Source organism: Lemur catta, chromosome 9 (assembly GCF_020740605.2).
Source record: "Lemur catta isolate mLemCat1 chromosome 9, mLemCat1.pri, whole genome shotgun sequence".
Classification (NCBI taxonomy): Eukaryota; Metazoa; Chordata; class Mammalia; order Primates; family Lemuridae; genus Lemur; species Lemur catta.
Genome location: NC_059136.1, coordinates 5098838 through 5122717, shown reverse-complemented (window position 1 = coordinate 5122717; position 23880 = coordinate 5098838). Strand labels below are relative to the sequence as shown.

General features: G+C 39.7%; 1 protein-coding gene and 1 long non-coding RNA gene across 3 annotated transcripts in view; one reads left to right on the top strand and one right to left on the bottom strand.

Moving 5' to 3' along the window:
* The window catches only part of AP3S2 (adaptor related protein complex 3 subunit sigma 2), a 46246-nt gene extending 28135 nt beyond the window's left edge, over positions 1-18111 (bottom strand). The window contains exons 1-4 of the mRNA XM_045561707.1: positions 17958-18111; positions 14545-14636; positions 13485-13596; positions 3005-3076 (exon numbers count right to left, since the gene is read on the bottom strand). Of these exons, the coding sequence (XP_045417663.1) occupies positions 3005-3076; positions 13485-13596; positions 14545-14636; positions 17958-18026 (345 nt within the window). The 5' untranslated portion in view covers positions 18027-18111. The remainder of the gene's footprint in view (positions 1-3004; positions 3077-13484; positions 13597-14544; positions 14637-17957) is intronic.
* LOC123645133 lies at positions 3940-21025 on the top strand. Of its 2 annotated transcripts, none has more exons than XR_006737419.1 (3): positions 3940-4049; positions 15963-16023; positions 20821-21025. It is a non-coding gene; the product is annotated as an uncharacterized LOC123645133 (long non-coding RNA). The 2 variants fall into 2 exon arrangements; XR_006737418.1 differs by lacking the exon at positions 20821-21025 and adding an exon at positions 17641-19059.
* Positions 21026-23880: the final 2855 nt, after the last annotated feature.

The following is a 23880-nucleotide window of genomic DNA, read 5'->3' as shown; positions in this document are numbered from 1 at the left end:
TCCAACAGAAATAAACAAAAATGTACAACAGCATACATTTTCAAGAATATTCATGGCAGTGTGTTTCATAATGGCCCCAAACTCGAACAATTCAAATCCATTAGTCACAGAATAGATAAATAAATCTGCTACATTCATATAATAGAATGTTACTCAGCGATGAAATTAAACAACCTAAGGCTACATGCACAAAAATGGATGATTCTTACAATAATAGCAAGCAAAGAAGGTAAGACACAAACCAACATACGTTATGATTCTGAAAGTCACCTTGGAAGCATACTCTGGGTTGCTTAGACAATAAACTAGCTTGGACTGGGAGGGGGCTCCCCCTTCTCCTAGTGAGAGGGGCTGTACCCAAGCACAACTTCCTACAGGACCTGCAACTGTCTCTTCCAGTTGTATCATTCCACAGGCCCCCAAGTTTTCAGGTGTTGGGCTCCTGGCATTTCCAGACAACTTCTATAAACAGCTGGCACTCAAATACAGATTGCCTGGTGTCCAAGCACTTCGTGTATCTCTTCACTGGTAAGGCTTCTCTCACAGTTGCCTGATAAAAAGAGAGCACTGGGGGAGGGGGGGAAGCAGCAGTCACTCCAGCAGACATCAGCCTTGACACACCCTCTATGAGGACAATGGGAGGAGAAAGGATCTGTGCCTTTTCTTCTGCTTGGAAAATCCCTCTATTCCCAGTAAAATATGTGTCTGAATCTATGCTCTGATATGTTGAGAAATGTGTCTCCAGCCTGGTAAGCAGGTGGAAACTGCAAAGGAACCCGCTTTGCATACCACATGGAAACTCCAAAGGTAACAACTTGTATTTCACAATAAAAAAAAGTGTTTTAAAATAATATCAGGCCAGGAGCAGTGGCTTATGCCCATAATCCTAGCACTCTGGGAGGCCAAGGCAGGAGGATCACTTGAGGTCAGGAGTTCAAGATCAGCCTGAGCAAAAGCAAGACCTGGTCTCTATTAAAATTAGCTGGGCATGGTGGCACGTGCCTGTAGTCCCAGCTACTCAGGAGGCTGAAGCAGAATTGCTTGAGCCCAGGAGTTTGAGATTGCATTGAGCTATGATGACACCATTGCACTGTAGCCAGGATGACAGAGTGAGACCCTGTCTCAAAAAAAAAAAAAATTGTTGACTGAATGAATGGAAGCCTTAAAGCACTGGAACACCCACTCTCCCAGAGACAGAGTTCTAAGGGTAGGAGTATTCTCACTCATATCAACAGAGCAAGACTCTGTCTCAAAAAAACAAAAATAAATTAAATAACTGGGAGGCCCAGGCGAGTGGATCGCTCAAGGTCAGGAGTTCGAGACCAGCCTGAGCAACAGTGAGACCCTGTCTCTACTAAAAAAAATAGAAAGAAATTATCTGGCCAACTAAAATACATATAAAAAAAATTAGCTGGGCATGGTGGCACATGCCTGTAGTCCCAGCTACCCGGGAGGCTGAGGCAGTAGGATCGCTTAAGCCCAGGAGTTTGAGGTTGCTGTGAGCTAGGCTAATGCCACGGCACTCACTCTAGCCAGGGCAACAAAGCGATACTCTGTCTCAAGAAATAAATAAATAAAATAAATTAATTAAATTAAATAATAACAATAAGGCCTATAGAAGACACTCCTCCATTCCCTTCATGTTTTCAAGTTTCTTTAATAATACTAATACCACTCTCTTTCCCCACTAAGTACAAAAGGGAACTAGACTTGAACTATGGCTATCCTTGACAGAAATTATAAGATAGCAGCACCCTTAATAACTGACAACCATAAAACATGTCTAAGTGCTTGCAAAGAGAGGGCACTAAGTGATCTCTCAAGTTTCCAAGACCCTCTCACATGAAAGGGAGGGTGACTCAACAGCATCAGTGAGTACTGGAAGCCTTGTGAGGCTGCCAAGGAGTCCCAAGTCAGGTATCTAAAGAAGGAATGGGGTTCCATGATTCTTCCGCACCAGGCTGCCGACGGAGCCACAGAGCCAAGTCAGATGGTGAGTGAGAAAACTTTGCTTCATTCCAACATCCAAACTTAAGAATACTCTCACTGCATTAGCCTATAAAGCGGCATCTGCAAACCTTGGTAGTCAACTGAGACTGAAGATCCTACATGAAAACAACAAGAAAGTCCTCTAGATGGCAATGCTAGCAACAACAGATCTAAAATCTCCTGCCTCGTCATAATGAAAACCGGTTAATAAAGGATCATTGCTCAGTGATTAGTAGTAGTTCCTAAAAATCCTATCTCCCTCCAAGGGCCATGGATCATAGTGAATAATCAGTTGAGGAAAAACCAGGACCAAGTAAACTTAGGATACACCAGCCTCCACCAGTAAACAGCACTGGGGACAGAATGTGCCCAATCGTATAAAACAAATGTGGCAGTTCCCATATATCCTTGCTTGCTATCTCTCATATTTGATACTGTATGAAGACACAGGCCATGTCATAGTTATGCTAGCAAAACAAATCTGAGAACATGGACTTGAGACTACTTTAATTCTGCCTCTGATAGTGTGCTTTCCTACAGAGTATCGCCTGGTCTCAAATTATGTAACAGATGTCTTAGTCACTGTATTATTCTTTAGGAAAGATATTAACATAAATTTTACTAGCTATGTCAAAGTCCCTGTGTTATGATTATTTCAGAGCTTCACTGTCACTGGCCTATGCCTAAGAAACTAATCGTATAATCGACACAAAACTATTTATCTCACCTTTGGTCAGGTAGCCAATGACATCACTGTCCTATACCAAGAAGTCTGTCTGTAAATAGATGAACCATGATATAGTCCCCATATTAATCTTATGCATGTTAAAACTGTTAATAGATCTTAGTGGAAAAAAAAAAAACCCAAACTATTAAACTTAAATTACTAAATAAAATAGATTGTAGGACTACCTCACAGTAAAAAAACAAAAGAAAGAACATGAAGGTGTGGAGGCGGCTAGAGATGCCCTAGGTTCTTAGTTTTCCAGTAACCCTGGTTTGGAAGAGAATGTACCTTATCCATATGGAAGATCAAATCCAATTCACACACATTTTCGAAACACTTATCCAGAGTCTCCACAAAAACCTAGGAAACAAGGAGAAATAGATGAGAGAAATAGGAACGTATTCATAGTTCATCAGTTCACATTTGAAGGTAAAGGGGCAGTCATGATAATATTTACCTTAAGATAACTGCCCCCTACAAAGCCCTACTTTTTATCCCTGTTATTAGCTAATCACCCTACTCATCCCAATTCAGAGGGGACAATCCAGTACAGGAAAACCTTGTTTTTAGTATAGCAACACAACCAGCAGACACATACGGCCCTTTCCCCCTTTATAAGATGCTAATTTACATAAAGTATTAACAAAATACAACTACTTACAATACTATGTCCTTTCCCCAAGTCACAAGGTACACAGATACAAAAAAAATTTCATTATTAGTATTAACAGTTTTGTCTTGTTAATTTCAGTTAACATTAACTTCAAAACACCTTTCCAGGAATCAACTTAATTTACACACTTATAACTTTTTAATAAAATAGAAAAGTGTATAAACAATAAGCACAGCTTAATGAATTTTCAGAATGAATATACCACGTAAATACCATCTAGATATCTGTCCTTAACTTTTTCTTTTTAAGAGACAGGGGTCCTGCTATGTTGCCCAGACTGGAAAGCAATGGCTATTCACAGGCACAATTATAGGGAACTGCAGCCTCGAACTCAAGTGATCCTCCCAGCTCAGCCTCCCCAGTACCTGGAACTACAGACATGCGCTACCACATCCAGCTAACTTCTTGATTTTTCCTTCAGAGAATGACTTCATTTCAATGATCTCATTGTCACCATGTCATCAGTTGTTCAGTGTTGCACAAAAACAGGTCTTACTTAAGGCCTGAAAATGACAGGAACTGGGCACACCCTTCCCCTGTGGCACAAGATGGGTGTGCATAGGCAAACTGCCCTGTGGCAGTTATGGGGGAAACAGACGCACTACCCCTGAGGAGCTGACGCACATTATTGGAATGGATCTTCTTCTGTCTCTTCTCTATGTAAGTAAATCATTGTTCCACCCAGTGCTTGACTGCCACCTTGTGTTTTCCATGGTGACTCTGATACCAAGATGTCATGGGCAGAAGTGTTTGGATTCCTCCCCTGGGATTGGTAACCAGTGCACAGTATTCTGCTAGACATCAACCAGTTTGGAAAACTATTATATTTGGCATTATGTATTAATACTCTAAGACTCAGCAGTTTTACTCCTAGATACATATCTTACAGAAATACAAACGTATGCCAAAAAACATATAATAATTTCATAACAGTGCTAATCAGAAATCTTTACATTTTTAACAGCGGAGAATATTTCACTGTAAGGATAACATAGTTAAATATGGGTCTATTTCCAATCACTGGCCCGGGTACTTGGAGAACCCTTATACTCCTGCAGTGCAAGTCCTTCAGTTCTGGGAAATTTTTTCAAATTATTTTGTTGAGAATTTCTTCCCTTCAACATTCCTAATCAACCTTTCTGAAGCTGCTTATATTCGAACCTCTTCTTTATTTTTGCTCCCATTTTCCATCTCTGCCCACTCTGGGAAAGTCACTTAACTTGATCTTCCAATATGCAAACTGAGGTAGTTTTGTTTGTTTTCTTTTTTTTTAATTGGCAGTGTCTCACTCTTCAGGTGGGATTTGGTTTGTTTCCTTCCTCTAAGGTTTTTTATTTCTAAGAAATCATTTTGCTCTGTGAGTGTTTTTGTCTTCTTTCTCTGTGGCTTAAGAATAGGATTAAAAAAAAAAAAAAAAGAATAGGATTTTTTGTTGGTTCTTTTACTGTTTTCCTTTCTTTGTATGGTGTCCATTTCTTCCAAGCTGCTTTTTATTATTTGTTTATTTTGTCTCTTTCTTTCATGTTAGAGGTTTTCCTCAGATGTCTGATAATCTTTGGTTTTTCATTCATAACAATAAAAGGCTAGGCTGGGCACAGTGGCTCATGCCTGTAATCCTAGCACTCTGGGAGGCCGAGGTGGGCTGATCGTTTGAGCTCAGAAGTTTGAGACCAGCCTGAGCAAGAGCGAGATACCGTCTCTACTAAAAAAAATAGAAAGAAATTATCTGGACAACTGAAAGTATATAGAAAAAATTAGCCGGGCATGGTGGCACATGCCTGTAGTCCCAGCTACTCAGGAGGCTGAGGCAGGAGGATGGCTTGAGCCCAGGAGTTTGAGGTTGCTGGGAGCTAGCCTGATGCCACAGCACGCTAGCCCGGACAACAAAGTGAGACTCTGTCTCAAAACAAACAAACAAACAAAAAAAACAATAAAAGGCTGATTGGAAGCTCTATGATCATGGCTACTTGTTGCCCACTACCCTCCATCCCTTGCCCCCAGCTTTTAAAATTTCCTTCCCCTTAGATTGGTCATATTCCCCAGTGAAATATTACAATCTCCTGCTTGTAGAATAAAAGACTGGCTGCCAGAAATGTGGGAGCTGAGTGGGGAAAAGGGCTGCAAAGTTAGTACTTAGCAGTCAGAATGCAAACCTTCATTTAATCCCCCTGACTTGCAACATCAATTATGCCTGGTGTCCCTCAAGCCAGAGATGTTTTCTTTCACCCTCTGTAGACTATACCTCTAGTCTTGTGTGGGGAAAGCGCAATACTCAGAGAACTGGAATTGGGAAAAGGACTCAGGGATCTAACTGGTTCTCAGACAGCTTTCCCTGTCTGTTCACACTCCGCCCAAGGGAGACTCTCTGTAGCCAGCGCTGTGCCTTTGAGAGTTCTGTGGTGTATATCAATGTGGCTGTCAGCTTTCCCTAGTGCTGGCCTGGGATGTGGCTTCCTTGGGCTTGCCAAGTCAATTACCAGGCATTCATATTCTTTCCTGCTTTCAAAAATTTTGTCACTATTGTCTCTTTACCCATTCTCTCTGTCTTTGTGTGTATGTGTCTGTATTTTTTTAAAAATTCACTTTTTGTAGTTTTAAAGGAAGAAAATGAATTTAGAAGTGTGGAAATCCCTAGTAGGATCTTTAAAAAAGAAATTTGACAAAGTCTAAAGTTCTTACACAATATAAAATGTGAAAGAATACTCTGCCAAGAAAATTTGGAAAAACAGTGATAATAAGGAATGACTTGCCTTTCTAGGTATCAGAATTTGTTGCAAAGCTTTGGTAATTAAAACAGTATAATACTAAGATAGGAATAAAAGTATAGATCAGTCGGGCAGAATATAAATTACTGAAACATATGTTTATAAGGAAATGCAATTTTTGATAAAGGTGGTATTTTAAGTTGGTGGGGAAAAGATGAACTGATTGATAAATAATGTTGGGACAAACAGTTACCCTTTGGGGAAAAAATAAAATTACCTATCTCAGTGCAGACATAAAAAATCACAGATATTAATGAGCTAAATGTAAAAAAAATAAACTAAAAAAATCAATGGCAGATTCTCTGGGTGACATCGAGGTCTCGCACAGGAGCAATTTAGTCAGCGTGTGGCAACTGCTACTGTTAAAAGCGGCAAGCGGAGGCTCCACCCTAGTGGGCTGGACTCCGCTCCATGCACCCACAGCACATGTGAGGAGAGGGGACCATGTTTTGTACCAGCACTATGCCAACTTTCATTAAAGACGGTTCATGAAATTAAGACGGGGTTCTCACATAGGCCAGTGATACAGAACACGATGGACTTGCCCAGAAAAGACATCTCCAGATAAAGGTAAGAAAGGAGAACAGTCACATATATCTGTTTTCCCTAAATCCTTAAAACATTGTTATTCAAGATTGCAATCAAGGTCAAGAGAAAGAAAACAGAAGTCAGATAATGAAGGACAAAAACACAGGAGCTGGAGCAGAAGCAAAGAACATGCTAATGGGCACAGAAGGAATCAAAGACATTGCAGACTTAGATAAGAAAATATAATAACAAGCCTTCTTTATAATAAGGTAAGAATATGAATCTACAAACAAATCCTCCAAGAAATGCACATCTGAGGAATACAATGACAAAGAACATTCTTCTGATAAAGGAATAGAGAGATGAAATTCATCTGAAAATTGTGAGGACAGACACAAACACAAAGAATGAAAGACATCAAGAAGCAGAAGTCACTCAAGATATAGATAAAGGTCTCGTGAAAGGCATCATCACAGTAGAACCACAGAAGATGTCTAAATCTAGAAGCAGAGAAGAAAAAATCACGATCTTGAAATAGGAAAAGAAAACCACAGATCAGATCTTGCTTCCATTCAAGATTAAGACACTTGGGCCGGGCGAGGTGGCTCATGCCTGTAATCCTAGCACTCTGGGAGGCCGAAACGGGAGGATCGCTTGAGGTCAGGAGTTCGAGAGCAGCCTGAGAAAGGGCAAGACTCCGTTTCTACTAAAAATAGAAGGAAAAAAACAAAACAAAACAAAACAAGATCAAGACATAGGCCAGAAGAAGGAGTAGTACAAGGAGTAGAAGTCAAGGAAGAAAGAAGAGCATTGAAAAACTAAGACCGAGTGGTAGAAGTTTAAGCCATATTTCTAGTCCACCTCCCTTGAGCGCAATGAATGCATGGGAAACTTTAGCTAGGAGATTGGAAAGGGCAAAGAAATTGTAACAGCAAGAAAAAAGAAATGGTTGGGGAAAAAAATAAGAAATAGCTGCAGTTACTGGAGTTTCTGTTCTCAGTGTTGTTGCCCTGCTGGCATCAGGAATGCAATTAACTTCTCAGATAGCTATGGCAGCTCAAATGGGAGCCCTGCAAGCTACAGCTTTGGCAGAGACCATAATAGCTGCACCTAGCTATTATGATATAGCAGCTGGAAATCTGTGTACAAGAGAAAACAAGGTAAGAAGAATAACATACATCCATATTTCAGTGTGCTGAAATATGATAATTTGAAGACAAGGACCAAAATGTCATATATAAGAAATTAATGGGTCTTATGAGTGAAGATGGGCTGGCCACAGTGGCTCACACCTGTAATCCTAGCACTCTGGGAGGCTAAGGTGGGAGGACTACTTGAGTTTAGGAGTTCAAGACCAGCCTGAGTAAGAGCAAGATCCCATTTCTACTAGGAATAAAGTAGAAAAATTAGCTGGGCATCATGGAGTGCACCTGTAGTTACAGCTACTCAGGAAGCTGAGGCAGGAGGATCACTTGAGCCCAGGAGTTTGAGGTTGCAGTGAGCTATGATGACACCACTAATACTCCAGCTGGGGCAACAATATGAGACTTTGTCTCAAAAAAAAAAAAAAAGTGAAGATGAAGCTGGATGTAGCTCAGTTGATAAAGAAAGTTACTCAAGACTTTGAAAAAACAGGAAGAAGTACTGTATTTAGAAATCTAGATGCTCAGTATGAAATGGCAAGACCACAAACCTACGCACAAAGAGGAGTAGGATTGGGGTTTACATCTTCAATGTGAGAAACGGATGCAGTTTTAAAAAGATCATACTTTTGAAGTTTGGGACCTTACAGATTTCTTGTTCCAATGTCAGGTCCTTTTTCACCAAACAGCTAGTGTTTAGCTTGTTCGAGTGCTGCACTGACTTTTTCCCTCTCGATTTTTTTATTATGGTAAAATTCATATAACGTAAGATTTACCATCTTAACTATTTTTAAGTGCATGATTCAGTGGAATTCAATACACTCATAATGTTGTGCAACCATCACCACCATCCATGTCCATAACTCTTTTCATCTTGTAAAACTTGTAAAACTTGTAAAACTCTATATCCATTTGCCTTGACTTTAATGAATTAATTTTTATTTTTCTGAGACAGAATCTCACTCTGTTGCCCTGGGTAGAATGCAGTGGCATCTTCATAGCTCACTGCAACCTCAAACTCCTGGGCTCAAGCAATCCTCCTTCCTGCTTTGGCCTCCTGAGTAGCTGAGACTACAGGCGCTTGGCACGACACCCGGCTAATTTTTGTATTTTTAGTTTGCTCTTGCTGAGGCTGGTCTTAAACTCCTGAACTCAAGCAATCGTCCTGCCTTGGCCTCTCAGAGTGCTAGGATTACAGGTGTGAGCCACTGCATCTGGCCTAACTTTTTAACTTATGGAAAAATAAGATTTTTTCATAAATATCTGATCAGTGATACAGGGGTTAGTGTTGTAATCACATTAAACTGACTTCCATTAAACTTCAAAGGACTATAGAAAGATAATATTTTTAGCTCATAAATTCTACTTTGCAAACATATAAAAACTGCAGGAAAGATAAAATCTCATGTGGATTTTTTGTTTCTGTTATCCTGTGTACTTTTGTATTTAACCTTATACAGTTACTTTCATCTCTTGAAACATGAAAGAAACATTATGTAGATGTTCTTTAGAAGATTTGGCCATTTGGTACATAATCCAGCACAAATAAGCTAGGTGATGATGATAATAAAAATGGTCTTCTCACACAAACAGACAGAAAAGCAATGGCAAAACTATGGAGAACATTTATATACCTTGGGAGCTATAAGGAAAAAGATCAGCAGATGTAAAGTTAAGAAACCAATGGACTACTAGAAAATATTTGCAATAAACATTGCAAAAAAAGGATTAATACCTATAAAGTTGGGAGAAAACTCAACACTAACAAATGATTAAAACAAATGAGCCATGAGACAAGTGAACAAATGCTGCAGTTAGACATTTCCAACTACCAGTGGCCAGTAAACACAAAAATGTATGCAGCCTCATTAATACTCAAGGAAGCGCTAGAGAAAACAATGAATTTCCATTTTTTTTTTTTACCCATCAAATTGGCAAACATGAAAAGTCAGTGAGGTTATGGGGAAATAGGCACATTCTTATACTCCATTAGTAGGATTATCAAAGCCAAAGCCTTTTTTGGGAGGCAATTCGGCAAAATCTATCAATTTAAAAAGCACACACACTTATTAAAGCAGCAATTCCAATTTTAGGAGTCTATCCTAAGGAAATTAACATTTGTGCATATAGATGTATGTGAAAGGATGTGATTGCAGTATCGTTTCCAACAGCAAGAAATTGGGTAAAACCTATTATAAATGCCCACAGTAGGATGGATATTGAATCAAAGATGATGATATATCTGTATTATGGAAAATCATGCACCATTAAAAAGAACGTATATATGTGGAAAAGGCTCCAAGACTTATTATTAAGTGATAAAAAAGCAAATTGTAGAACTATGTACGTAGTGTGATTACTTTCTATTTAAAAAATTAAGTGATATATACGACGTGTGTGTGTACACACATTAGAAGACTTACTAGTGGTTACGTCTATAAAGAGGAGTGGTCTATGAGACAGAACGGATGAATGCTAAAGGGGAGGACTTTCCTATTCTACTTAATAAACTTACTGTTTGAATCTTTTACAGCAAGAACGTATTCATGTACTACTTGTGTTATTTTTAAAATCCAAAACTAAATATTTAAAATTCCAGAAATAAGCTTAAATTTATACAGAAATTTAAATTAAACTTGGAATAGCAAAATAATGGGAGGCTGGATAATTTACAACTATTATTGGAGAAACTGGATAATGATATGGATAAAAAGTAACTCAGTTCCATATTTCAGCATATATCATCATAAATCTGATTTGTATACATTTTTAAAATTGGAAACAAATAGTTTAGAATTTTGTCCCAACAGTGACAGGAAGATATACTTAAGACTAATGAAGAAGTGGAGGAGATAATCATAAAGGAGATAGTTTCAACTATACTGAAATGCAAATAATGAACAGTATAAATTAACAAATTAAGAATTAAATGAAGGTTATGTAATGGTAAAGAAATATTTGTGAATATAACAATGAATAAAAGCTTAATATCCTAAAAATTCAGAATAACCATATGAGGACCTTTTGTGAATAAAAACAATAAAATTTTAATGTTAAGATTTGAAAGAAGAAATGAATAAATGGAGGAAATGCTATTTTTAACTCACTTCTAATTATAAATCCAACAGGGACTTTTGGGACCTTCACAATTATTCAGGAATATACATATAGATGAACAAATGGCTATAAATATCAGAGAATATATTGGAAAAGAACTGCACCCAAGAGGTATAACTGGCCTTACTAGGTATGTGAACCTATATTAATACAACAATAAATAAAACAGCGTGAAATTAATACACAAAGAAAAATGTAACTCTGGAACAAAATGAAGAATAAAAACTAAATTCATCTATATATTAAATGTTTATTTAACCAATGTTTAGTGAGTGATTACTACATGCTAGGCACAAACTATCCTACGCTGGGGACACCAGTCAACAAGTCATGCTCTCTCTCACCCAGCTTATATTCTGGGTGTGAGTGAGAAGAACAAGAAGGCAAATAAACAAGATCTTTTCTGTTGTCCTAAGTGCACTGAAGGAAGTTAAACAGGACCATGTGACAGGGAGTTACTTCAGACAGAGTGCCAGGAAAGTCTCTCTGATGATTAACATTTGAGCCGAGACTGAAAAAAAGTCACTATTTGAAGAGCTGAAGAGGGAAGGAACCTAGAGGAGAGCATTCCTGTGGACAGAACAAGCATAAAGGCCCTGAGGCAAAAGGTACCTGTGTTTGAAGAACAGCAAGGCTGGAGCAAGGGTGAGAGTTTCCACATTTCCACGGTGAGGTCAGAGAGGCAAATTAGCCAGATCAGCACAGGCCTTATGGACTGTGATAGGGAGTTGGGGTTTTACTCAAAACTTTATATAACATACATTAAAGCCTCTTCAGCAAGGAGAGGTAAAAAGGATTATTTATATTTAATATCATAGTTTAGAAAAAATTAGTTTGGAAAAAATAAGTTCATTTTACAATAAATTCAAAATACACAGAGAATTACTTTTTCATTGCTTATAAGGCAAACCATTATTTTATGTGCAAATAAAGAAACCAATGCTGTAAATTATAACTGTAAGATGTCATCATTCTAATATACTCCTGATTTTACAGTTAATAAAGTGTGATAAAATGTACATCTTAGAATAGATGAAATATGATATTATAAACCAGGATCAAGACTTCATGGGACAAGTGGTTCAATTATATTACAGAAGGCTGACATGGAAAAGAACATTGTAAACCCACACATGGAAAACATAGGCATGATTAATAAAAATTCAGATATGTGATGTACTTCTGAATAGAAATTTAAATGACATGTTTCAGTCCTTGGAGCTAGGAATGAACAAGCTCCAAGTACTGGAGGCATTATAAATTAAAATAGAGGATCCATGACTCAAACCCAGGTTTTCTGATGCTAGATCTTGAGCTTTTTCTCTTATGCTATGGTAACTTTCAATGTCCAATCTGACTTAAGTGTTAAGAAAGCATTTAAAAATTATCTCAGATGTTCTCACATATAAGTGGGAGCTATGCTATGGGTATGCAAGGGCATACAGAGTGGTACAATGGACAATGAAAACTCAGAAGGCAGGAGAGAGAGAAGGAAGTAAGGGAAGAAAAATCACCTACTGGGTGCAATGTATACTAAAAATCTAGACATCACCACTATACAATTCATCCATGTAACCAAAAGCTACTTGTACCCCTAATCTATCAGAATTAAAAAAAAAAGAAAACCTAAAGAAAAATCTCAGAAATGAGTCTTTTCTTAGATGTTTTCATCATTTGTTTATTCATACTTTTATGTATAAGTGAACATGATATTAATTTTTTAATTATCTTAATACATGCATAAAATAAATAAAATTTAAAAGTTGCTATGTCTATGTAGAACAATACTTTATATATACAAGAGTTTGGTGAATTAGAAACAAAAATATACATTCAAAATTTCCATTTATTTGTTCCTAGGTATATTAAATTAGCTTCTTTAACTTTATCTTAACAAAATAAATATAGTTGTAAGCATGTAAAGTTTACATTTTATAGCTAGAGAATTTTCTTTCCACAACTGCTGTTAATTACGTTTTCAATGTAAGCTTCTATCTGAGTACTTTCTATCTACAGGGCTTATTCAAGTCATTTTAAAAAGGCCACTTAAAATCTCATGAATAAAATGATGGAATTGTATTAAATGAATGGTTCCCAAGTGAGGGTTTTTACATATCTCAGTTTCTATGAAGATAGGAAAACAATCTTAAACAACTTCTAATTTTCAAAGAGCCTAACAAAATTCATGTTTACTTACATTGAGATTATACAGACTTACTAAAACATCAAGTTTCTTTGTTTTAGGCTAGAGTTATAAGTGAAAATAAAAGGCATAATTTTTTAAAATGTCATTTGATTTGATAGTTGAAAAAAAGATGCAAAACATGAAAACCAAGGGCAGCGCAAAGGCTGGGTAGAAACCAATAAATCCAAAAGCTCTGAGAGAACAGCTCAGGAGCTTTCCCAAAGAACCATCTGGTGGACATCTGGCAACTTTCACCAAAATCAATAAGGAGACTGACGAAGGCATCCATAGGTTGGTTACTCAAAAATCCTGTGCAAACTCTCTAAAGTTGCTGCCATCATTAGCTGACTACACATACCTGGATGAGGTCCAAGATCCCAAGTTCACTCTCTGACGAATCCACACAAAATACAAAGTAGAGGGTAGCATAGTGTCGGTAAATTAGTTTGTAGTCAGAGCCACCAATCAAACTGTGGAAGATGGGAAACATTTAAATGCTTATATCTTAGACTTATTTTATTTTATAAAAGACAGAGTCTCACTATATCACCCAGGCTGGAGTGCAGTGGGATGATCATAGCTTATTGCAACTTCAAACCCCTGGGCTCAAGGAATTCTCCTACCTCAGCTTCCCAAGTAGCCAGGACTACAAGCACAAGCCACCATGTCTAGCTAATTTTTTTAATTTTTTTTTTTTTTTTGAGACAGAGTCTCGCTCTGTTGCCCAGGCTAGAGTGAGTGCCGTGGCATCAGCCTAGCTCACAGCAACCTCAAACTCCTGGGCTTAAGCAATCCTACTGCCTCAGCCTCCCAAGTAGCTGGGACTACAGGCATTCACCACCATGCCCCGCTAATTTTTTTTCTATATATATTTTTAGTTGGCCAGATAATTTGTTTCTATTTTTAGTAGAGACGGGGTCTCCCTCTTGCTCAGGCTGGTCTCGAACTCCTAACCTCGAGCGATCCGCCCGCCTTGGCCTCCCAGAGTGCTAGGATTACAGGTGTGAGCCACCACACCTGGCCCTAAATGCTTGTATCTTAATTAAACACATCAAAGAGAAACCTTATGCCAAAAAATGAAAAAGGGCCCAATAGAAAGGGGAAAGCCAAATGCTAGAGGCAGGCCATTTCTACCAAGTGAATGGCAACCAAGTTTGGCGTAGGCACCTAAAGCCACTTTACCTCACCTTTTCTCCTGCCTAGCCTATCCTCCCAAGGACCAACATCTAAATGAGTAATATCTGAAGCACAATAATTCAACAGCTTCTCACAGAGAATCAGGTCTCTCCCTGAGCAGATCATGCTAAGATCAGTTCAACTTGCATCAGGTACCCACTTGACACTGTCAGAAGAAGCAACAATGATGAAGGCCACCCAAATGTGGGTATATGGGGAGAAAACTGAAGCTAACAGTTTACCTTCCACCCTCCAAGAAGTTACAAATGTTGTCATCCCGCTTGAGAACTAGATGAAAAGTCTCTCGAACAATCTGCTGTTGAATTTCTTCTGGCTATGGAACAAAAAAAAAAGTGAATCAGTGGGCAAGTCTGAAAAACTACATCCCATCAAAGGGGAGGGAGAGAAGTGCTTCCAAGCTGGGAACGATGTGAACATTTAGTGCTAATTTCCAGAAAAGATAAAAATGATGAGTAGAGAAAAAATAGTGAATCTATGAAACATGAACAAGGCTCTGCTAGAGGAATTAAGATAGGGTATATGTACTTAGATATCTAGGTCACTAACCATTACTGTCCTATAGGTAAGCTGATATTTAAACAAGGAAAGGAGAATCGATAAACTCTCATACAAAGTCAAAGAATAATTAGAAGGCCTGATCCTGAAATATTTTCTTCTCCCCTGGAAAACATCTATGCCAGGTGAATAATAAATCTCAACAGGTCTAACACTATAAGAAGGTCAAGATGTAATCATGTATATATTTTTAAAAACTGAATCTGCAATCTTTTGTACTGGTAATATAGATACTAATACATTTAAGATGCAGTGTTACCAACAAAATATTATTGGGAAAGAGAGAAAAACTTCTATTTACAGATTAGAACTTGAAAAAATCTCAGAGCTACAAATAAAATTTCTTTTTTCACTTGCTATACACATAAGAAAGGTCAAGCCTGATGAATCACTTGAAAACTCACATTTGATTTCTACTTATACATGTGAGTTCATAGTAAGTCTGGTAAAAATTGATGATGGGAGAGAAAAACCAGTCATTAAGACAAAAAGTAATTAAAAGCTCTAGACCAATGCTTCTCAAACCTTAATGTGCAATGAATCAGCTGGGAATGTTGTTAAAATGCAGATTCTGATTTAACAGGACTGGATTAAGTCCTGAGCTTGCAGTTCTAACAAGCTCCCAGGTGATACCAATCCTGCTGGTCTAGGGACCACACTTGGAGTAACAAAGCATAAGAAAACCTTCAGATTGGACTGCCCTAAGAGACAGAAAATAGATTCAAGTAATTTTTATTCCTTTTTTTCTAAAGCACTGAATTTAGGTTTGAAATGGTGAGTTATGTAAAAGAAATAGAGAGAAGGAAAATGTCATTGTGGGGAAATTACTTTGAACCAACATGGGTAAGGAATGGCTCTCAGTACTGAATACATGAATGGAAACGTGCCAATCACTGGTCACTGTAAACTTGAGTAAATCAATCGCTATTTTCCCAGTTTCCATTTAAAGAACACACAAAGCTCACAGATGCCAGGATGCTGTAAAGGATTAACTGTAAGGTGAAATACAAAACATGCTAAGCATCAGCACTTTTTTAAACTGACAAAAACTGCTTTAGAACTAAAGCTTTTTATCTGACTCTAGGGGGAAGTGGCAGCAGTGGTATGAAATGGTGAGGCTACCTACTTTCCAGCTCAGTAAAAAGGTAAGCTACCCATTGCTTACATGCCTCAGCGATTTTAATAATCCTTCATATCTTTTTAACATTCTGCAGTTTTCAAGGTACTTTCACTCATGAACTCATGAGGGTCTTATAAAAATCCTGTGATCTCCAAAGATATATAATAAGCACATGAAAAGATGTGCAACATCATTAGTCACTATGGAAATAGAAGGCAAAACCACAAGATACCACTAATATGCATTTAATCAAAAAGACAGATAACAAATGTTAGTGGGGATGGGAAGAAATTGGAACCCTTTTACATTGCTGAAATGTGCAGAAATGTAAAATGGTGCAGCCCCTTGGAGAACAGTTTGGCAGTTCCTCAAAAAGTTCACCACAGAATTACCATATAATCCAGCAATTCTACTCCTAGGTATATAACAAGAGAAATGAAAAAATATGTCCACACAGAAAAACCTGAACGAGAATGTTTGTAGCAGCATTACTCAGAAAGGCCAAAAAGGCTGGCATGCCGGCTCACACCTGTTATCTCAGCTACTTGGGAGACTGAGACGGGAGGATGGCTTGAGTCCAGGAGTTTGAGGCAGCAGTGAGCTATGACTGGGCCACTGCACTCCAGCCTGGGTGACAGAGTAACACTGTATCAAAAAAAAAAAAAAGCTCCAAAGAGTAGAAACAGTAACCAAGAAATAGACAATCAAAATGTGGTATATCCATATTATTCAGCAATAAAAAAGAATGATACATGTTACAACATGGAAAAATCTTGAAAACATTATCCTAAGTGAAAGATAGATACAAAAGACAGAGTATTTTATGATTCTACTTATATGCAATGCCCAGAATAGGCAAATTTAGAGAGACAGAAAGTAGCTAAGTGGTTGCCTAGGGTTGGGGGTGTTAGTGGAGAAATAGGGAGTGATTGCTAGTGGAGAGAGGTTTCTTTTGAGTGATCAAATGTTCTAAAATTGGTTGTGGTGATGGCTGCATATCTCTGAGAACATATAAAAAAAAATCACTGAATTGTACATTTTAAAGAGGTGAACTGTATGGTATGTGACCTGTATCTCAATAACCCTATTAGAAAAACCTGCAGGGGTTGGGGGGGGGATTCACACACACACCCAAACGCAAATACATATTCAATAAAATGTAATCAAGCTTTAAAAATCCTATGAAGGGGTAAATTTACTTTTTCATTTCCATTTGACAAAAGAGGGAATAAAAGTCTGAAAAAGGTTTATTAACTTGTCAATAGACACAAGAGTAGAAAAGGGGAAGCTGAGGCCTGAGTGTAAGTTTTCTGACTCTTTTCCCTCTTCATTAGTCCCCCAAGTAACATTTTGAAACCTAGCCATGAAGAAATAAAATCTTAGGGGGCAAATAATGTTTGTATTTTACTAGAGGAAGGTTTTTGGAAAATTCAAATCCACAAGATCATTCACTTATTGAGCTCCCACGCGGCAGCATTTATAATTTCTCATCATTTTCCCACTTTTATTAAACTTTCTTCAACCCTGTTCCATCCAACAATGAAACAAAATAATTCCGAAAAAGAATTTTTCCAGACCCTCTGGCTAAAACAAAAACTTTAACCTGAATGTTTCTTCCTCCTCGCAACACTTCCGTCAACAGCCAAAAAGATTAAAGACAGTGGCTTCACTCATTCCATTTCTCAACGAGGCACACTCCCCACCGTCGCCTATACCTGGTGCCCCGAACCCAAGGGAAAATGTCACAAAATGGCACAGAAATGCTGGGGTCCAGAAAGGGTTCTGGGACAGCGGGGGCACCGGCCCGCGCCCAGGGAAAGTGGTTAAGCAAGGTGAGGGTCATGCACCGTGCAGGAGCCCGAGGTGATACGCGAATGGTGCCCGCGTGCGGAGGGCCAAGGGGCAGGGAAGCGGGCGCGGGCGGCCTGAAGGGGCATGGCGAAGCCGGGCCGCACTCACGAAATGCTGGTAGAAGCGGACCAGCCGCGGCTTCCCATGATTGTTGAAAACCAGAATCGCCTGAATCATCTTGGCCGGCCACGCTTCGCTCAACACCAGCTACTCCCAGAAAGCATCTTCTTCCGCCACAACATAGGCATTTCCGGTTGGTGCGCGGCTAACAGCGGCACCTGGAAACTTGGTCCCGGCGTCCAGGAGCCCGAGCACAAAAGGGTCCGGCCTTGCGGGAGAAGGCAGCGAGCTCGCCGGGGGAAGGTAGGCGGGGACGCAAAGAAGGGCCGGCACCTGGGCCAGAGTGGGTGGCCAGTCAGAGCCTGGCCAGGATGCGAACCCGACGGCCTGGGATCCCGGGCCCAGGGCAAAGCCGAGCACATCGGAAAGGCAGATCCAGAAGCTGATACTTGACCAGCAGCGGAGCTGCCAAGTCGAAGAGGCAGGGGGAGCCTGCCTTTCTCACCTTCCGCACCCAAACTGGCAGGCCCGCCTTCTCCCCAGCGTTTGCAGAACGTTCCGCGGTGTTGGAGATGCCGGTTAATTTAGCCATTCCTCGGTTAAGGAATATTTAGTTCATTTTTATTTTTCAGTATTACAGACAATGCTGCAGTGAGTCATATAGCTGTCTCCTCTTGCAAGTGTGCCGTTTCTCCATGGTAGCTGGTGAATGGTGGTCAAGGGATCTTTAGTGCAATCCCATTTAAAAGGTACCGGCGATCCCAAATTGGCCAAGTTAATTGTTTTTGCTTTTCCTTTTAATGACCTAGCGTGGGTGAATAGAGCACGTCTGTACACTGCAGATGGAGCTGTACATAGAGCCGCAGATCTATCCAGAGGACTGTTTGGCACTATGTATCAAAAACCTTTAAAATATATAACATTAGACCCAGCGTTTCCAGCTCTAGAATTTACAATAAAATGATTATGGGTATGTGAAAAGATTTAGCCTCAGGAACATGCATCTCAGCAGTGTTATTACAGGAGAAAAATGGGAAGCAAAGTAATTATTCCAAAATGAGAATTGGGAATGCATTGTTCTACATGCAGATGAGAAATATTAAACATGCATGTATTTATTAAAAATCATGATGTGAAAGATTTATGATATAGGGAGATGTTCATGACATATCTGTTAAGTGAAAAGATTACATAAGGTACAGAAACAGCCCACTTTGTACAAGACTGAAAGTAAATATGCCAAAATATGCATAATGTACCCGATGGAATGGCAGTGTCAGAGTGTCTGATCCGCACAGGGCAGTGGAACCACACAGCCCTCATTAAAATCCTGGCTCTGTTGACCGCCTGGAAATCTTGGGTGAGTTTCCTCATCTGTAGAACAGGCATAATAACGGTTTCCTTAACTGGAAAACTGGGAAATGATTCTACTTACCACAAAGTTAGTTGTTATAAACACAAAAGGAGTTAATATTTGTAAGCACGTGGAACAGTGCATGGTACATAATTGAGAATTATGTAAGTGATTTAAAAGCATCTTTAAAGGGTAGGATTATTGATTTTTTCTCAAATAAATCTTTTGTAGCCAGAGTTTTTAAATAAAAATCTAAAGGCAATTGTATGGAAACTTCACAGAATGTTTCAAATGTTGAGGAGGAATATCAAAGAATATTTTAAAACAGTAATGAAGAGGAGCTAGCCCTACCAACTATTAAAACCAGTATGATGGTTCAAATTGTAATTATAGGGAGACTTAGAATTATTATAATTTAGGCATATAATAATTTTAGTATGTGATGTAGGAGACATCATGACAGTGGGAAGGAATTCAGTAAATAGGATAACTGTTTAGCAATTTGAAAATTAGCTGGTAAGTATAAGAAAACAGATAATAACCAAAATGTCTGAAAAGAGAATATGTATTAGCTTAGAAGCAATGAAAACCACAAAAAGGCAACAGATATATCTTTATAAAGATTTTAGTTTTGTCTGTAAAAAGAATTTTTAAAATGGCAAAATTGGTGTTAAAATGTGGCAAATGGTTATATTAAAATATAAATAACTCTGATAAACCAAAAAGTAAGACCCCCCCAGTAGATAAATGGCCAAAGTAACTGAGTAACAAAAGAGGAAATACACCTAGGAAATGAAAAACACTGTTTAAGCTCACTATAAATGGGGGGGAAGGCAAATTAAAATATATCAAAGTATTATTTTCACTTTCTCAAAGAACATTTTTAAAAAATGTTTTCATACCTGATTCTGACAAGGGTAGCATGAAAATGGTTCTCACCTACATTCCTGGTGGAATTATAGTTTAGAACAACCCTTTTGGGAAGCAATTTTGCAATATAACAAGAACTTTACAAAAGATTCATGGATTCCTAGTCATCTGACTCCTGGGAATCTGTTCCTAAAGAAATAACCCCAAAATATAGTGTGTGTGTGTAGGGGGTGGTTGCCAGAACTATATCATTTTCAACATTTTTTGAAACATTAACTATATTAGCTAGTGATCAATTTCAATATCCAAAAATTGGGCCGTGATAGAACTATTCGATGGTAGCCAATCTTAAAATATAATGGTTATGAAGATTATGTAGCAACATGGAAAGTGATTATGTAACATTAATTGAAAAAGTAATATAAAATTTTATATGTGGGCATAGTATTATAATGACTATGTACAGAAATTGCATATTAAAATAACCAAAACACTAAAAATTATAAACATGACACTGAAATTATGAGTCATTTTTTCCTCTTTAAATATATTTTCAAAGTGCATTGCTATTTATGGAGATTAGTTTAATCCCTCAAAATTTCTTCCTCTATGAATGGAAGCTCAGAGAATTTGCTTGGGTCTATCTGAAGATATAAAATAACTGTCCATTTCCATCATTGGCCCCAGGGATGGGAGGCAAACTGAATGTTGGAGGAAGAATAGAAATTCAGATGGACAGAAGAAAAGGACCTCCCAACTAGAGTCCCAGCTGAGCAATGGAGGAGGAAATGGCCAGCCCCTCTGTGGGCCTGAGGCAGCCTTTTCAAAACCATGTTTCTCAGAACAGCTGTCCCATGAGATGCTCCTCACAAGAAAAGGTTTCTGTGTTCAAATAAATATGGGAAATATGTAATCATATCATACCCTGTCTTGAAGAGTTAAAATATTAGCATTTTAAAAGCTCTGAGAGGCCGGGCACGGTGGATCGCTCGAGGTCAGGAGTTCGAGACCAGCCTGAGCAAGAGCGAGACCCCGTCTCTACTAAAAATAGAAACAAAATTAGCTGGCCAACTAAAATATATATAGAAAAAATTAGCCAGGCATGGTGGCGCATGCCTGTAGTCCCAGCTACTCGGGAGGCTGAGGCAGGAGGATCGCTTGAGCCCAGGAGTTTGAGGTTGCTGTGAGCTAGGCTGACGCCACAGCACTCACTCTAGCCAGGGCAACAAAGTGACACTCTGTCTCAAAAATAAATAAATAAAATAAATAAAAGCTCTGAGAACTCCTAAAGAAATGTTTATTTAAATTTAGGCCGGGTGCGGTGGCTCACGCCTGTAATCCTAGCACTCTGGGAGGCCGAGGCGGGTGGATCACTTGAGGTCAGGAGTTCAAGACCAGCCTGAGCAAGAGTGAGACCTCGTCTCTACTAAAAATAGAAAGAAATTATCTGGCCAACTAAAATATATATAGAAAAAATTAGCCGGGCATGGTAGTGCATGCCTGTAGTCCCAGCTTCTCGGGAGGCTGAGGCAGTAGGATCACTTAAGCCCAGGAGTTTGAGGTTGCTGTGAGCTAGGCTGACGCCACAGCACTCACTCTAGCCCGGGCAACAAAGTGACACTCTGTCTCAAAATAAATAAATAAATAAACATACAAATAAATAAATAAATCTAATGTTGTACCAACAAATTAGATCATAGAAACACCACCACCACCACCGCTTTTTGTTTCTAGCATGTATTATTAACCTGCAGAAGATCCTTCCGGATGCTCTGGAATATAGCCCAGAGCTCATAAAGAGGAAGCGAATAGAGAGAAAGGAGGGTTGTGACATTGTGAAGACCTCTATGAGTTGTGTTAAGAAACCTGAACTTTTCACCTGGGGAGTAATGGGATCCAGTCTGGTTTCAGAAAGCTGGCCCTGGCAGCCACGCTGGGGAACCTGGGGAACCCTGGTTGGCCCCTGCCTCATTTCCTCAGCTCCCCACAGATATGTCAACTAGTGCTTCTACCCCTGGCTAGGCCTGCCTAATGCCCGTCCTGGCCAGGGCAGGAGGTATGACGAAATCAGGAGCTTTGGCCTCACCATCTTCGGGGGAGTTTGAGACAGTTTTGCTGTCACTGGGTCGTCTATCCAGGGTGCCAGGATGAGCCCTGGGTGCCCATGCAGCCTCTGAGCAGCTTTCCATCCTTTCCCTTCCTAATCCTATGGAATAAGATTTTGCCTCAGTTTCCCTACCTGCTGAGCCTGGAACCCTGTCCTTATCCCCAGCCCACGCTGTGGTTTTCCCATCCCCAGGGGGCTAGTTTCAGCTCCCTACGTTTCCCAGACATAGGCTGGTCTCCTGCTCAACAGCAGGTCACCCAGAACCATAACATCCCTGCTTACGCGCTGCACCACCTCCATTCGCCTAGAATCTGGGCAGCATTCTTGACCCCTCCCTCTCTCCCCAGGTCCTCTTGATTCTGGCCTCTGAATGTCCCTCAAACCATTATTCTCTTTCCATCTCCCCTGCTACTGCTGTACCCCAGGCCACTCCCGCCTCCCACCCGGACAGTTGCAGCAGTCTCCTAAATGAGCTCATTGCCTCCAGTTTCTCTGCAGTCAAGTGATCTTTGAAACATACAAATCAGATCTTCTCACTCACTCTCCATGGGATCACTGGCTTCCAGGATGTTAGGGATAAAGTCCCCAATTCTTTAACATGCCTGAAGATGCCACGCCCAAGCTCCAGCTTCATCTCAAACACATACTCCTGCGACTCATTCTCTGAGCTCTCGCCACAATGGCCTGCCCCTTCCTGGAGCCCCTCCAAGACACTAAGCCCTTTTTGTTGCCTTAGGACCTCCCCCATTGACACACTGGGCCTCCTTGTTTGTAATGGTGTTTTGCCCATGAGTTTGCCATGCCCTTTGGCCACAGTGCTATGGACAGCAGGATGCCCCCACTGGGTGACTCTATCCCTAGTCAGTGTCCCCAGTTCCCCTCCTGCTCAACTGCCTCCCTGACCACCCCCATGGTTGAAGTCCCAGCGTGACCTGCCTGTGAAACAGCCACATTCAGACACAAGACACCAGTGAGGTGGCTACTATATCCTTTGGTCCCTGTATCTAAGACCCTTCTGTAGGCCATGGAAGGAGTATAAGCTTTGCCCTTGACAGCTCTGGATTTAAATCCTCCTTCTGCCACTTATTAGCCGTGTGACTTGGGGCAAGTTGGACCTGTTTTCCTCCTCTATAATATGCATGTGGAAGCGGAACAGGCCAGTGGCTAAGAATACGGGCTTTGAAACCACCTAGGTTTAAATTCCTCTCTCCTCTGTATACTATCCATGGAGCTTCTGAGTTTTAGTCTCATATGAAAAATGGAGATAATAATCACATGCACCTCATTGGGACTGTTGTGACAATTAAGTAAGATATTGCAAGTGTTTAGCACCTAGAAGCACTCCACAGTCAAGGCTGTAGTTGTTATCATGGAAAGCCTCTGGCACCGTATTTGAGACACTAGGGGGGCTCGATAATTGTTAGTTCACCACTACCCTCGTTTTCTCAAGCCAAGCAGGATCCATGTGCCACCAAGTCCTCAGGATTTTCAACTCCAGATCTCTTCACAGATCTGGGTGTGGGCACACCGCTCAACAAGGCAATGCTCATGACCAAAGAGGAATGGCTTCCTTCTTATGGGAACAGTGCTCGGCTGACAGACCATTTACACCTGGCAATAACCCAGTCAGTGCAGAGGAA